The 17,172-nt window shown below is 49.2% G+C and overlaps 1 protein-coding gene across 2 annotated transcripts in view; it reads left to right on the top strand.

Moving 5' to 3' along the window:
- Positions 1-17,172, top strand: part of kirrel1b (kirre like nephrin family adhesion molecule 1b) — a 41,187-nt gene that overhangs the window by 10,154 nt on the left and 13,861 nt on the right. For both annotated transcript variants that reach the window (XM_023791123.2, XM_023791124.2), the window contains exon 2: positions 16,873-17,022. In XM_023791123.2, coding sequence (XP_023646891.2) covers positions 16,873-17,022 — 150 coding nt within the window. The remainder of the gene's footprint in view (positions 1-16,872; positions 17,023-17,172) is intronic.

A 17,172-nucleotide genomic window follows, 5' to 3' on the forward strand; every position in this document is an offset into this window, starting at 1 on the left:
GTGATGGGTATGGGTATTGTATGAAACTAATAAATTATGGTGTGATGAAAAAGTTGGATGTAACTGAACTGGTTGAAGAAGCAGAGTAGGGATGGAGAGAGGAGATGAATGGGGCAGAGCAGAGTAAGGGATGGAGAGAGAGGAGGTGAACGGGGCAGAGCAGAGTAAGGGATGGAGAGAGAGGAGGTGAACGGGGCAGAGCAGAGTAAGGGATGGAGAGAGAGGAGGTGAACGGGGCAGAGCAGAGTAAGGGATGGAGAGAGAGGAGGTGAACGGGGCAGAGCAGAGTAAGGGATGGAGAGAGAGGAGGTGAACGGGGCAGAGCAGAGTAAGGGATGGAGAGAGAGGAGGTGAACGGGGCAGAGCAGAGTAAGGGATGGAGAGAGAGGAGGTGAACGGGGCAGAGCAGAGTAAGGGATGGAGAGAGAGGAGGTGAACGGGGCAGAGCAGAGTAAGGGATGGAGAGAGAGGAGGTGAATGGGGCAGAGCAGAGTAAGGGATGGAGAGAGGAGGTGAACGGGGTAGAGCAGGGTAAGGGATGGAGAGAGAGGAGGTGAACGGGGCAGAGCAGAGTAAGGGATGGAGAGAGAGGAGGTGAATGGGGCAGAGCAGAGTAAGGGATGGAGAGAGGAGGTGAACGGGGTAGAGCAGGGTAAGGGATGGAGAGAGAGGAGGTGAACGGGGCAGAGCAGAGTAAGGGATGGAGAGAGAGGAAATGAACGGGGCAGAGCAGAGTAAGGGATGGAGAGAGAGGAGGTGGATCTAGGCAGCATCCACACAACACACTTCAGAACCCATCAGCACAGCCACACAGCGCTTGAATGAAGCAGTTAATGCTGAATATGTGCAGTGTTCAGATTCTCCGTCACTAAACAGCACAGAGAGAAGTCTGAGTAGCTAAACCCGCTGGCCTGTCTTTGCTGGACGTTTGTTAACACAACCAGCCCCTGCCAACTGACTGGAGCAGAACGTGGCCAGACACTGGAGTGACAGATGGTGGCCACTGCACACAGGTCCTGTCCTCCAGGTGCACTGCGAGGGGAGTGTGCTTGATGAGCCAAAACTGGGGGGAAAGTCTTCAGAAGTGTTCAGGCAGCTAGGGGCTTACATGCAGTGCAGGTCTCAGTGTTAAGGCCAATACAGGGACTGGGTAAGTCAGTGTAGTAGTGGTCTGTCACCTAAAGGAGGGAGGGTCCTATTTCCCGAGGTGTTGAGTCTGCCCTCTCTTCGACGAAGTGGAGTCACAGTGTAAATATGAAGACGACGACCTTTATTAAGCCCGTAGGATGGGTTTGGTTTAACGTCAAACGGTCGCCGACCACACAGCATGCGACACTTGTTCTTGTGTTCTTGCGGTGATCAAACACGCCCCGAAAAGTGGCTCCTATTGAAATATAGGGCGCAGTAAAATCCCAATAGTGAACAGGACTCACCTTGGCTGGCCGCAGTGTGCACGGCGCACTGCAATATTTCAAATTTTGATACCCGAGACATTTTCATATTTCCTCTAAATACGAAAGCGGCTGCTTGCTCAGTAGTTGTAAAACTCGATAGCTGCCAATATGAATTTTATTTTAAAGGTGTTATTGCCACTCTTATAAGGAGGAGGTGCTAAAGTCAGCTTGTGGGGGGGGGGGGGGGGGTATAAATCTCGGCAGTTCAAAAGTGTGGAGCGATGACCTTGGAGAAGGTGACCGGCGACATCAAAGGGCCCCATATGAACATCGCAGGCAGAGTTTCACATTAAAAATATGCTTAGAGAGGACGGCGACTCACAGTGAAAAATGATGACATTTATTATGCAGCAAAACCCATTTTGAAATCAGTACTGTGGAGTGACACGGTAAAGCATAGAAAACAAGATTAGGTTAATGTTAATGTTTTCATGTTTTGTTTTCATACTTTTATATTTTACCTTTTCTAGTGTTGAAGTAAGTGGATGCGACATTGTTTTTTCATTTAGACTCTGAAAAAGATTTAAGCTTTGTAGTTAAATGTCGACTGTGAAGTATTTTAAAATGAGTATGCTGTGAGTTCATCTCACTCCTTTTCTTAATCTAAAACGCTTAAAATGTATTTGAAAATAGTTTAAAAATGTACGGAAAATTTACGACCTATTACTAAAGTCCAATCCCATCCATCCATCCATCCATTCATCCGTCCATCTTCTAACTGCTTTTCTTGGTCAGAGTTATGAGCCTTTGGTTGCAGGCAGTATTTCCTACAGTCTCTCACTGATAATTGCAGCACACTGCATTAGTGGTAGTAAGCTATTCGTGTGTTTTTTTTTTTGTGGTAGAAAATTTCCCCAGACGTTTCCAGTCACGACTTTATGGCTGTCTGTATTGCATCAGACCACAATAATGCCAGTTTCCAGTTAACACACTTTAACTCGGCGCAGGAAAGCTTTGGCAGTCTCACGTCCGACAGACGCATTACCGAGCGCAGCATAAACACGGCCGGCGGTGGAGGCAGCCTGGCCGCCACCGGCTGAGCTGAGGTCTTTGAGGACCTGAGGCTGCATAAGACCCAGGTCTGAGTCTGTCCCGCCCCCGCAGCCTCGTGGAAGGTCAGGTCGCCCCCAGGCTGAACAGCCAGCCTTCCGCGTGTCACTGGAACACCCTTTGTATTATTATAGCTCGAACATGAGCTATTTGAAACATTTAAAATAGTCCCTGCGTTTCGCATTTCCACAAGCCAGCAAGGCGCCGAAACGATCTGCTTTCCCCAGGAAAGTGTGCCTTTTTTTTTGCAGTACTTCTTTCGCGGTTAAATGACGGCATCATGCGTGGATCCTGCCGCGTCAGAGCAGCCCAGGTGAGATCTGCTGGCTCTGGGTACCCCGGGTAGTTTGATCCTCTGATGTAAAGGCGGTTTTCCGCGCTGGCGTGGGCAGCCAGTGGACAGGGATCAGGCATCGCGAACACTGCTGCACTTATTGAAGCCACATTTCTGAAGCCGCGTTCCAACATCGCTCCCTCTTTCACACACAGACTCGAAAACAAGTTCTCTGTCTTCCAGTTGGAACTGGAAACTGTTTTTTTTCCCCCCTCTGTTTCAGCGCCACCATCCCGTGTCGTCCTGACGTGCCGCGATCAGTCAGACCAGTCTTTCTGTCGGACGTAATTTATCCCCATGCCGCAGATACCACAGGGAGACCGCCGTGACACGGTGCGAGCTCGTATTGTCCCACATAATAACATACGGGACACGGGCTAGCCCTGGTTATGGTAACGCACTGTCCGCCTTGCCAGAAAGGCCGAGTTTAACTCAACACGGATTTCGCCGACTGCGATCCTCTCATGTGCATCGCGGATGAAACGCAAACATGCACACAAAAAAAGTTCTCTTTCACAAACGCTTCTTTTTTTCCTCCAGTATATGTCCTTACCAAATTACACAGAAGTGAAGTGGAATTTTACAGCTTATTATTTTAAAATGCTGGGAAGTGTTTCAGAAGTTGACTGCTAAAAGTATTTTAGAAACTTGGAAATACATTATTCATGGTAAGGACAGCGGCATCCGTTAGTAAAAATCGGACCGGCGTCCGCGAGACTGGAGAGGAAGACAGGGGAGAAGAGAGATACTGCAGAGGATAGAGGGAAGGGAGGGAGGTGTGCAGAGGGGGAGGGAAGGAAATGCCTGGCATTCCATTAGCACTGACTGAAAGCCACAGAAAGAGGGAGGGAGCGAGAGAGCGAGGGAGTAGCGACGGAGGAGGCGGAAAAAGAGGGGGAGAGCCGACTACAAGGAGTGGAGGGGAGACAGTGGCAGGGGGAAAACATGGAGACAGAACGTACCCTGGTGACAAGTGACATGCGTCTCAAACTGGTTGCTGGGTGACCAGGGTGCGTGTGGGGGGGGGGGGCATTAATCACCAGCTCTGCGCTCCGCTGCAGTCTCCCCAGCTCGGTGATGTCACTCCTCCAAGGGAGTGATGTCACTCCTCCAAGGGGATGATGTCACAGAGGTCGTCCGGTGCCTGGGCCAAGGCCTGACTGAATTAGGCCGGTGGTTGCCATTTGGGTAAGGCTCCCACGGCATGCTGGGAAATCCCAGCAGAGAAGCTGGACGGACGCGGCCTGCGCGCGAGACGGTCCCTCCATACCCCTCGCTTCCTAAAATAATAAAGCAAGCAGGTCATTTTTCACAGTGCCCTCGTGTCTGTAAACACTCCGGAGAAGGTCCTAGGGCCTCTTGCTGTCCGTGAGTTTGCTAACAAACCAGCGTGAAAACAGATCCATTCATAACTGTGGGGTATCGGAAATCACCTTGCTGGAGGTAAACGGCACCAGGAAGCCACTCCTTCCCTGTAAATAAATGGCACGTATATGAATTTCCATGGGCGTAATACCATCGTTGATATTTTAAATGAGTGAGTCCTTCTGTTCATTGCTTGTTGAAGAGGTTTTATGTTAATTAAGTCAGCGATGTCTGATTCTGCATTTGCCAAAGATGTCTCAATTAAGTTAGTGCGGTAGATTAAAAAAAAAAAAAGCGTTTGTTGTGTGTGTGTGAGTGTGTTTATACGTGGGGAGTTGTTCACGTGAGAGAAGCTGACTCCCAGCTAGTGACTAATTAACGTCTGTTCCTAGAATGATGGGAGTGAGGGGGGACGTGGGGGGGGGGGACGCTGTGCGGCTGCGGTGTGAAGGGAAGCTGAGTAGGTCAGCGAGATAGAACATGATGCAGAACGAGGCTGGGAATGTTCCGGAAACGGGACCCGCTCCCAAATCAGCCCAATCTATGAGAACAGACAGGGTACGAAGATGGGATGGCAGACAAATATGGAGTCAGGAAGTGGGAAATCCGTGATGCCAAGTTCTGAACAGGAAGTGATGTTTCACCTGTGAGAAACGTATAGTTAGAAGTTTTATGTGTTTAGCTATATTGAGAACTGACACACTAATGCATTACTGTCAGCTATAGAAGGCCTGTGTCATATTTTACACCATAGCTTGCAGGTACAACTTATTAATTTCTCATTTGTTGCTGGTAAGCAGGATAAGAGCAACAACAGAACAACAGAAGCGGTTTTACAGCATTCGAAGGACGCAGTTCTAACCTTGGGGTGACTGGCCGTGCTGCCAAGCGGAATGCGATTGTGTTTGAGCCGCGTTGAGGCGGATTAGAGCAAGTGTTAAAATTAACATCACAAATAAGGCTGAAATGCGATCTGTGAAATACTTTGCATGTCATTACCCACGCAGATTTACAGTATAAACTATTCACAATTCATTGCGGCCCGTCTTTAGCACTTTATTTTTGTGTCGTTAATCAACGTTTATAGCAATGTAGCTTTAGCCAGAGTATCTTACTGATAGTATTTATTGTTTTACTTGGAGCTTTTCTTCGGTGTTATTCACGTCGGTCCCGTCGTCGCGGTTTGCGGACGCAGAGGGGGCCGTGATTCTCCCGTGTTCGCAGAGGGGGCCGTGACTCTCCCGTGTTCGCAGAGGGGGCCGTGACTCTCTCGTGTTCGCAGAGGGGGCCGTGATCCTCCCGTGTTCGCAGAGGGGGCCGTGACTCTCCCGTGTTCGCAGAGGGGGCCGTGACTCTCCCATGTTCGCAGAGGGAGCTGTGACTCTCCCGTGTTCGCAGAGGGGGCCGTGATCCTCCCGTGTTCGCAGCTCCCGGGATCGGTCGCGTTCTGTGGATCCGCTGCCATTGCAGGGTGCCCCAGATAAGGACGTCTGCTGGAAAAGAGGAGCAGTAATATAGATGTACCCCCCCGCGCCGAGCGCTGCCTCTGTGAGAGACGAGGGCTGCTTCACATTTTCGGGGGGGGGCTGGTTTTACCGGGACTGGGCCACGCAGAGATGTCACAGATGTTACGCTCTGCAGCCTTGTGTTCTCGGGTTTCCAACTCTCACGCATCTGCTGTGACACGCACGCTTTCAAATTCTTGCGCTCATGCGCGAAATCTTACAGTAAATCTATATTAGTCCATTATAAACCTAAAGATAGCTACATGAAAAGCGTCGGGGCAGTTTGCAAACCCCCACAGGCTGTTTACAAAGAAATTGAACTGTTGCATACACGTAAACGCATGTACAGGCTGGTCTCGAATTGAGAATCCCACTCCAGCCAGCTGACCGAATCTGGCAACCCTGGTGTTTATGCTTGTAATATTAGGACAGTCTGTGGCCTACGTGCACGTTTACACCCACGTCTGGCGAGAGGTTTCTACCGAAGGTCTCAGGGGTATTTTTAACTTCCAAGTGATTTTCATTACAGTCCTTTTCATATGTAAACGCTGGGCGAACAGCCCCAGACCAGCGGCTTTCAGCGTCCCGCCTTCGCTTCATTCTGTCCTCCTTTCATCTCCTTTATTTTTTTATTTGTCGTAGTAGGAAGTAGGAACGTTCATCCTTCTTTCATTATCCCGAAATATAGAAAGGGAGGAACAGGAGGAGAGAGAGGGCAATTGAGAGAAAGATGGAGGGAGATTGGGCCATCCCGTGGGAGTAAGAGAGGCAGAGCAAAGAGAAAAGAAAGAGGGAGGACCAAAAGGAGAGAAAAGAGGGATGAAATCAGAATGGGGACGGAAGAGAGAAATACAGTTTTTATCTGTTTGTTTCTCTCTGTTCCACTTATAATTCCCCTTGGAAGGAGAGAATGAGAGAGAAAGAGAGAGAGGTGGAGAGAGAGACGGAGGGAGACATTCTTCTCGATTTCTAGGGGTTTTGTTTAGCGATATCAGAAGCAGCGACTGAAGGGGCGAATCATGTTTCTGCCGAATGTCGGCCAGCAGCTCCAGGCCCCGAATTAATACACCAATAAACTGCTACATTTATTTGATTTGGCATTTATAAATATTTAATGAATATAGTTTACATGCCAAAAAACAGTTCATCTCCATCAATTTGTGTGAGTTATTTGGCTCAGTATTTGGTAGTTTTGGTTATCAGTGCAAAGGCATAGCCCTGCACGCGCACACACACACACACACACACACACACACACACACACACACCACACATACAGGCACACACACCACACACGTGCGCACACACGTGCGCACACATGTGCGCACACACACACCACATACACAGGCACATGCACACACACACACACACACGAGCTTGTTCGTTGTCTTTGACGCTAATGCTCACAGTCACATACCCTCCGCTATCTGGGGGGAGGGGGGGGGGTTAATCCCCCCCCCTATTAAACATGCAGAAATGAAGATGTTAATAAAACATGGAAAAGCAGATGGGGTAAATTCTGATGGGGGGAGAAAAGGGTAAATAATTCAATTAGGGAGAGATAGAGAAAAGGGGAAATAAAGTGATAAAGACATGAAATGCACAAAAACAGACAAGGCAATTGGAGGAGGGGAGGGGAGGGGAGGGGAGGGGCGGGTGGAGGGGGGGGGGGGGTCATGGCTTCACGAGGCCCAACAAAGAGCCTCTTCATGTTCAGGCTCCGCAACCTGCGGCTGGCTTTCTGTGTCACCCGTTTATGTGTCGTCCCCAAGAAGAGGCTGGAGCCCCAAGCAGGGCGCCCCGCGGGCATGCACTCACACCGGGCACACAGGGCACACCGGGCACACCGGGCACACGCGCTTTACACGCTTCGCCGTTCAGGCCTATTTACCCTTCCATGCAGCACAGGACAGATCCTTCATCCAGAGGGGTGACCGGGCGGCCATGTCGGGCAGCAGCAGGGAATCCTATAAGGCCTGTGTGTGTGTGTGTCTGTGTGTGTGTGTGTGTCTGTGTGCGTGTGTGTGTCTGTGTGTGTGTGCGTGTGTGTGCCTGCGTGTGTGTGTGTCTGTGTGTGTGTGTGTGTGTGTGTGTGTGTGTGTGTGTGCCTGCGAGCGGGTTTACCTATCCCTATGGGGACACAATGTCCCCATAACATGATAAATATCCGTTTTTTTCCCTTATGGGGACCGGTTTCCTGGTCCCCATAAGGGAAAACTCTATTTTATAAAAATCGATGACTGTTATGAAAAAACTAAAAATGCAAAAACTCTTGTATTTTGTTCGGTTACTTATGGTTATGGTTAGGGCAGGGTGTGGGGTTAAGGTTATCATAGTTAGCGTTAGCATTTTTCCCATTGAAATGAATGAGTAGTCCCCATAAGGATATGTTTACCCTACATGTGTGTGTGTGTGTGTGTGTGTGGCTGCCGTTTCCCTCCTGTTCCGTGTGCTGCACTCACTGGCCCCTGGGTGTTCCTATGACTCCCGAAAAGTTACTGGTGCAACGACTTTGCAGTTTTCTGAAACTTTCATGGATTCACTTTAAGGTGCGTTTCATGATCTCCCACCTCTGGCCGTCCGTCACCGGAACTGAGAGGCGGCCCGTTTAAGTAGAGCTTGCCAGCAAACGACCGCCTCGTACCCACACCGTGTCTGCAGTGCTGTTTACTTCATAGCTACACTTGCATAGAAATCGGTACCGATCCAGACCTGTGTGACAGATTGGGTATCAGATATATGTGACCTATCCACTTATTTAGTTTTCGACAGTCTGTAAAAAGGCCGCTCCTATTTCTTGTTAAAATGATTTGTACAATCAACCGCACGACAGTTCGATGCTTTTTGCGGCATTCAAGCCGAACGCCCGACACAATTTTTTTTCTGCGTAAGAAAATCAGATAAGGGGGTGATGATCTGGAAGTATTCTATGCCTGAAACAACAACTACTAGCACGGTGAATTGTAATCTTTGTAAAAAAAAAAAAAAAAAAAAAAGTTTCGAGAGGTCAAAGTAATGTTTAGTGAAAAATCCCACTAAACAAGGAGTAGGCAATTGTGTGAGATAAGACAAGTGATGTGTAAGAAGCAGGGGGTGATTTGGGAGTTGCTGGCTTGGGCTGTTTTGCACACTCGCTACATCTTGAGATACATGAGGGGCTGCTATTGCAATGAGATGTAAGTGATGCTGTTGCCAGTGGAAGAATAATTGTGGGGCTTTTTCAGCATTTGCCACTTATTCGGATTGAACTGCAAATGGCTCAAAAACGCTTAAAAGAAGATGAACAGAATGAGATGGAACAGAATGTTATGTTTGTTTCTAGTAGCCTAATTAAATGTTTTTAGCATGCATTTTTTTCATTTGTATTTGCTAGTTAAAAAAAAATATAAAATATAAATTATACATATTTATATATATTTATTATTTTAAAATATTGAAGTAAAAAGAGCTCTTGTATCGGAATCTGTATCGGTATCTGCAGTTGTGTATCAGAATCTGATCTAAACTGAAAAAATGTGGATCCGCCCATCCCTAATTATTACACACATGTAACATATATATCCATCCACCTGTCTGCCAACAGCAAATTCTGCATAAGGTCCTGGGGTATACTATAGTACAGTATACTATGTACAATATAGTACAGTGGAATATGTACAGTAAAGTATAGGATGTACAATATAGTGTGTACAGACTGTTTTTGAATTAAGTAATCCTTCCCACAAACCCTTACTGAAGACATATTTTACGTGACTCAGATTTACCTTTCTATACCATTAAAGCCTCATAACAAAAAAACACATAACCCAAAAATATACCAATATACCATATATACCATTAGTATACTATATATACTAATATACTAAAGACTGCATATTGCTTAAATGAAAATATAATGTTCGAGTATCAGTGAGTCTTTTGTTTGTCTTTTGTATTTTTTGCACAAGTCCAGATTTACGTGAGTCAGTTTTCTGTTGAGAGCTGCCTGTATATTAGTTACATTAGTTCACATATTTATATTACATACACACACGTAATATTAGATTTTTGCATTTTTCTGTGCTGTTGCAAAACATTTTTGCTATGGTTGCTATTAAAATTTGATTTGATAAACTGATTTATCTGATTTTGTACTGTTCCTTTGGCATGCAAGCAGACAGACTCACACACACACATACACACACAGTGACACACACACTAATTCCTGCACACCAGACACACACACACACATACACACCCACAGTGACACACACACTAATTCATGCACACCAGACACACACACACACATACACACCCACAGTGACACACACACTAATTCATGCACACCAGACACACATGCACACACACACAGGCTCAGATCTGCTACATTTGCACTACAGACACATTCCACAGATGCATGTGGGTTCGGAGGGGTGAGTGTAGGGGTCGTGACCTCACAGTTGAGGTATGCACTGCGTGACTAGGCTGGGGGAGTGGTGGGGGGTGCGTGGGGGCATGTGGGCTCTCCATCAGGATGTGGACTCCTGGGCGGTGAGCCTCCATATGCCGTGCGTCGAAGGAGCACAAATGCAGAGGACGGCCTGCAGGGGGCGATAGCATCATCATGACAGATTCGCTGTGACAGCCCTCTGCCATCACCCCCTGCAGGCAGAGCGGGAGGTGCGACTCAGGCAGGGGCAGCAGAGGGGCAGGAGGAATAGGGGAAGAGAAGTGTGAGAGGCAGAGGGAGGGAGAGAGGAGAAAGAGAGCCACGTCCCGCAGGGTTAATTAAATCTCTGTTCTCTGTCAGTGCTGGGCTCCCTCCTTCTCTCCAAGCCCCTGCTGCAAGCTGACAGCCACACACACTCTCCCACAGACATATTCTTCACTCCCGTCTCTCTCACACATTCACTCTCCCGCACACACACACTCTCGCACACACACTCTCCACTCCCGTCTCTCTCTCACACTCACTCTATCTCACACACACTCTCCCGCAGACACACTCTCCACTGCCGTCTCTCTCTCACACTCACTCTCTCACACACACTCTCCCGCAGACACACTCTCCATTGCCGTCTCTCTCTCACACTCACTCTCTCACACACACTCTCCAGCAGACACACTCTCCACTGCCGTCTCTCTCTCACACTCACTCTCTCACACACACTCTCCCACACACACACTCTCCACTCCCGTCTCTTTCTCACACTCACTCTCTCACACACAGGCTCTTCCGCACACACACTCTCCACTCCCGTCTCTCTCTCACACTCACTCTTATCTCACACACACTCTCCCTCAGACACACTCTCCACTCCCGTCTCTCTCTCACACTCACTCTATCTCACACACACTCTCCCGCAGACACACTCTCCACTCCCGTCTCTCACTCACACTCACTCTATCACACACACACTCTCCCGCACACACACTCTCCACTCCCGTCTCTCTCTCTCACACTCACTCTATCACACACATGCTCTTCCGCACACTTGCTCTTTGCTCCCGTCTCTCTCTCATACTCACTTTCTCTCACACTCACTCTCCTGCACACTCGCACAATGCTCCTCTCTCTCTCTCTCTCTCTCACACACTCACTTTCTCTCACACTCACTCTCCTGCACACACGCACAATGCTCCTCTCTCTCTCCCTCTCTCACACACTCACTTTCTCTCACACTCACTCTCCTGCACACATGTTCCCCTCTCCTGTCTCACTCACACTCACTCTCCCGCACACATGCTCCCCTCTCCTGTCTCACTCACACTCACTCTCCCGCACACATGCTCCCCTCTCCTGTCTCACTCACACTCACTCTCCCGCACACATGCTCCCCTCTCCTGTCTCACTCACACTCACTCTCCCGCACACATGCTCCCCTCTCCTGTCTCACTCACACTCACTCTCCCGCACACATGCTCCCCTCTCCTGTCTCACTCACACTCACTCTCCCGCACACACGCTCTCTCTCTCTCACACTCACTCTCCTGCACACACGCTCTCTCTCTCTCACACTCACTCTCCTGCACACACGCTCTCTCTCTCTCACACTCACTCTCCCGCACACACGCCCTCTGCTCCGTCTCTCACACTCGCTCACACACATGCTCTTGTCTCTCACAATCACTCTCCCGCACACACGCCCTCTGCTCCGTCTCTCACACTCGCCCGCACACATGCTCCCCTCTCCTGTCTCACTCACACTCACTCTCCCGCACACATGCTCTTGTCTCTCACACTTGCTCTCCTGCACACACGCTCTCTCTCTCTCTCACACACTCGCTCGCTCGCCGCTCGCCCACACACATGCTCTCCGCTCCTGTCTCTCTCTCTCACACTCGCTCTCTCCTTGCTCGCCCGCACACACTCTTATCCTCTGCCTTCTCCTACCACCCCTCCATCACCCAACGCTAGCTTGAGACCTGAGGTCAGAGAGAGCTCTCTTTATGCCTCACTCGCGTCTCCCCATCGAAGGTGGGGGCGGGACTCGCCAGGCAGTTGTGGGGGAGGGGTCACAGGGAGATGGGAATCTGGGGCTGTGCCCAGAGCCGTGATATGTGGAGCACAGGCAGCCTACAGCACCTGCAGACCCTGCGGCCAGGCTCTGGCACGTTCTGCGACCACGGCCTCCATGAAAAGAGCATTATGGTGCCCCTTACCACCACCCCGATACCCGCATGAGGGCGATGGAGGCCCACTCTCCATGGGGCGCCTCATGCAAGTCAGAGTCATAAGGCAGATTAGCCCGTCCGCCAGCAGGTGGCGTGGTAGGGGACATGATTATGGCAGCAGGGGGTAGTGGGGGATTGAATAGGAAGATGAACATTTGATCATTTTAATAACTGAAAATATAGCCCTGAAAATTCTGTTTGCGGCATCAGCAAAGCTGGACAGTTACCCCGGTTACTATGTACACCGACTTTTGTACGTGACTGAGGCTTTCAGTCGGGGGGGGGGGCGGCGGAGTGTGAAACCTGCAGCAGTGGGGGTTTGGATCCCACCTCAGCCCTGTGTGTAGGATATATTCCCCTAATTTGGGGGATTTCCTTCCAGAGTCCAGAAACATGTAGTTATGTGATTTGGCATCTCTAAATGTGTGTGTGCCCTGCGATAGACTGGCACCCCATCCAAGGTGTCCCCTGCCTCATGCCCTGAAATATAGTGGCCTCATTTCCAGGGTGTCCTCATATCCTGAGATAGACTGGCACCCTGTCCAGGGTGTCCCCCTTCCCTATGCCCTGTGACAGACTGGCACCCTGCCCAGGGTGTCCCCCTTCCCTATGCCCTGTGACAGACTGGCACCCTGTCCAGGGTGTCCCCCTTCCCTATGCCCTGTGACAGACTGGCACCCTGTCCAGGGTGTCCCCCTTCCCTATGCCCTGTGACAGACTGGCACCCTGTCCAGGGTGTCCCCCTTCCCTATGCCCTGTGACAGACTGGCACCCTGTCCAGGGTGTCCCCCTTCCCTATGCCCTGTGACAGACTGGCACCCTGTCCAGGGTGTCCCCCTTCCCTATGCCCTGTGACAGACTGGCACCCTGTCCAGGGTGTCCCCCTTCCCTATGCCCTGTGACAGACTGGCACCCTGTCCAGGATCTCCCCCTTCCCTATGCCCTGTGATCCTGTGACAGACTCCAGGTCCTTCCATTGCCTTGACCATGACCCCGTAGTGGATGAATTGCACTTGGAAGTAAGAAGTTTCATTTTGGCCCATTTTCATGATGTTCCTGGGGTGGAGTTAAAAGTATCAAGCTAAAGAATGCCCTCAAATGATTAAGTTAATGAGCAACTCACGCCAGCTCTGTAGGTTGGTGCGATTTAGGGGGCTATTCCCTTGGTCCTCTTGCGATTAGTAATGAAGTTTTATAGTTAACCAGTCACACTTGGTCGCAGTGTCAGCATCGCCGGGGGAAATGCCGTAAAATTCACAGCGGGCGTCATCACCATGGGTACGGATGCAGGTCAGCCTCCACCCGTCGCCAGGAACAGCATCCAGGGCTGCTGCGCCCCACCGAATGGCCCAGCGCCGCGCCAAAATCGCAGCCGTGACTCATAGCGGCCTGAGGGACGGGCAGCCAATGGGGGGCTCCACTGAAAGGGGCTCCAGGCCCAGAGAAACCAGACAGCTGAAATGCCGCGTTGGCTGATGGCATTTCCTGTTAGATAAACGATCTGCACCAGATTGGGAACTCGCTTAGGATGCTGCTCCGCATTATAGGATTCATATTTTGAAGAATATTTTAATTGCAATAATATTTTGGGGTCTTATAAAGGTGAAAAAAAAACAGAGGCAGCAGAGATGCCATACAGAGGAAGGACACATTGGACAGAGACATCCCCCAGCCTAGTCACGCAGTGCATACCTCAACTGTGAGGTCATGGATAGAGGGAAGACACGACAAATAGACAGAGGACATCACACAGAGACAGAAGATAGCAGACAGAGAAAGGACATCACAGAGAGACGGGAGATGTCAGAGGAAAAGAGGACACTAAAGAAAGACAGAGGACATCACAGAGAGAGGAGATGTCTGAGAGAAAGGGGACATCACAGAGAGACAGAGGACATCACAGAGAGACAGAGGACATCACAGAGAGACAGAGGACATCACAGAGAGACAGGAAATGCCAGAGAGACAGAGGACCTCACAGAAAATAGACATCACAGATAGATAAAGGACATCACAGAGAGACGGGAAATGCCAGAGAGACAGAGGACCTCACAGAAAATAGACATCACAGATAGATAAAGGACATCACAGAGAGACGGGAAATGCCAGAGAGACAGAGGACCTCACAGAAAATAGACATCACAGATAGATAAAGGACATCACAGAGAGACGGGAAATGCCAGAGAGACAGAGGACATCACAGAGAGAGGACCTCACAGAAAATAGACATCACAGATAGATAAAGGACATCACAGAGAGATAAAGGACATCACAAAGAGACAGAATATGTCAGACAGAGAGAGGACATCACAAAGAGACAGTATATGTCAGACAGAGAGAGGACATCACAAAGAACCAGAGGACAATTCAAAGAGAAAATGGATGTGTGCTGTGATGGAGCAAGTGGCTTCCCATCCAGGGTGTCCCCTGCCGTGTGTCCTGTGATAGACTGGCACCCCGTCCAGGGTGTCCCCTGCCGTGTGTCCTGTGATAGACTGGCACCCCGTCCAGGGTGTCCCCTGCCGTGTGTCCTGTGATGGACTGGCATCCCATCCAGGGTGTCCCCTGCCCTGTGCCCTGTGATAGACTGGCACCCCGTCCAGGGTGTCCCCTGCATGTTTGTACGTGTCTCTCAGTTACACTCTTGGGGATTCTCTTCTCATCAGCTTCAAGATGCGGAGAAAAGGAAGTGCCGGTAATTAAAGGTCCTTAATGTGCTAAGTGTTGTTTTTCAACATGTTGAACTAATTTTATGTTTAACAAGCTTAAGTTTGGCGCAGTAGTGGGAAAAAGGAATTCACAGCTGATCACTGCGTGGTTAGAGTAAAATTAATAGTAACTACAATACTGTGACTATGTATATATATATATATATATATATATATATATGTGTGTGTGTGTATTTTTCTTCTTCTGACTTATGAGAGGCCACACACACACACGTTTGTGTTCATATCTTTGTGGGGACTCCCCATTCATATCTCTGGACATAAACCTAATCCCAACATGACAACCTTAACCCCTACCCAGCCCTAACCTTAACCACAAGTAACCAAACAACATGAAAAACTTAACATTTTTTATTTTTTGATTGCATTCACAGATTTTTTATAAAATTGAGCTTTATATTGTGGGGACCTGAAAAAATGGTTCTCACACGCTAAAAAGTAACAGGTTTTTGCACATTCTGGGAACATTTGGTCCCCACATTAAAATACCCCCCCCCTCCTACACACACACACACACACACTCATACTCTGAGGCTATTTAGAGACGCCAGTTTGCCCAACTGCATGTCTTTTGATTGTGGGATGAAATCGGAGAACCCAGTGGAAACCTGCACAATACAAGGAGAACATGCAAACTCCACACACACAGAGGCGAGATTCAAACCCCCAACCTGGAGACGTGAGTCAACAGCGCCCCCCACTGAGATGCCTTTACAGAAACATGGAATTTGCAGAACGATATTACCCGAGATAAAATCACTGATGCAATTCAAAATTTCAAATGTGAATTATATAATAATAATAATAATATCCAGAGTATGAGGAAAAGTAGTTATTTTTGTTGCTTCTTTTTAAATGTAATCCTCTGAGGATGGGTCCCTTTTAAATCGTGTTCTTTATTAACACGTTGTGCCTTAATTAGCTAATAGGATAGTTTCAACAATGACCCAAAATAGGCACAGCCGGGGGGGAGGGGGAGCAGATGCGTGTGCTTCTCCATCCGTGAACCCGCCGCGGGTATCTGGCAAAAAATGCCGATGTGCCAACCTGGCGCGGCGGTGACAACGTGACCCGCGGGTTAATTCTCCCTGTAGGAGCAAATCGCACCGCCGGTCGGCGCGGCGGAGCCCCCTGCTGGGGGAGTTTCTGGATGCCTGCGGTGGTTGCAGCGTTAGCCTTATCATCAGAGGGGGTTCTGGGCCAGCCCGGTCTGCTGCCCCTGCTCTATCTAGGTCCGCTTAGCGCTGTGCCCCGATTTGCTCTACTGGTGGATGATGTAATTTCCCTTTTTTTTAAATTTTTTTAAAGGAAAAAAAAAAACTTTTAAATACGGAGCTATAAATGGTCATACATACCTGACTGTCCTTCACGTGCGTGTGTCCCCTGCTCTGAGTGTGGGCTGCGCGGGCGGGCTGAGCGCTTGCGCAGGTGTGCGCGCGTTCCCGAATAGTATGCGTGGCAGCGGCAGTATTTTACAATGACAGCGTGTACGTTAAAACGACTGCATACTTCAGAGTGGCAGTGCATGCGTTAAAGCGAGCGCGTGTGTGTTAAAATGACACTTTGTACGTTAAAGTGACAGAGCTATTTCAAAATGAAAGTGCATACGTTAAAGTGACAAGCCTGCTTTTAAGTGACAGTGTATACATTAAAGCAACAGTGCGCGTGTTAAAGTGACAGTGCATACATTAAAGCGACATGGCATAAGTAAATGTGACGGCTCGTACATTAAAGTGCGTACTTATGATGTATAACGCTGCCTCCCTTCCCTCCCGGACCAGGCTGGACGGCGCGATTCTCGCAGGAGCCAGCGGACCAGTCGGTGGTCCTGGGTGAGACAGTGGTCCTGTCCTGCGTGGTCTTCAACTACTCCGGCATCGTGCAATGGACCAAGGACGGACTGGCGTTAGGCATCGGGGAGGACCTGCGAGGTGGGTCACATTCGCCTGTCACATCCTTGCCTACCCCCCCTCCATTAATAGCATCACTGTTTCACTGTTGTAACTGACAATAACACATGTAATATCTCAGTTCGCTTGTTCCACTTTTGCTTATTTTGCCTGTAGAAATATTGACCCAAA

The sequence above is a fragment of the Paramormyrops kingsleyae genome, chromosome 4 (assembly GCF_048594095.1).
Source record: "Paramormyrops kingsleyae isolate MSU_618 chromosome 4, PKINGS_0.4, whole genome shotgun sequence".
Classification (NCBI taxonomy): domain Eukaryota; kingdom Metazoa; phylum Chordata; class Actinopteri; order Osteoglossiformes; family Mormyridae; genus Paramormyrops; species Paramormyrops kingsleyae.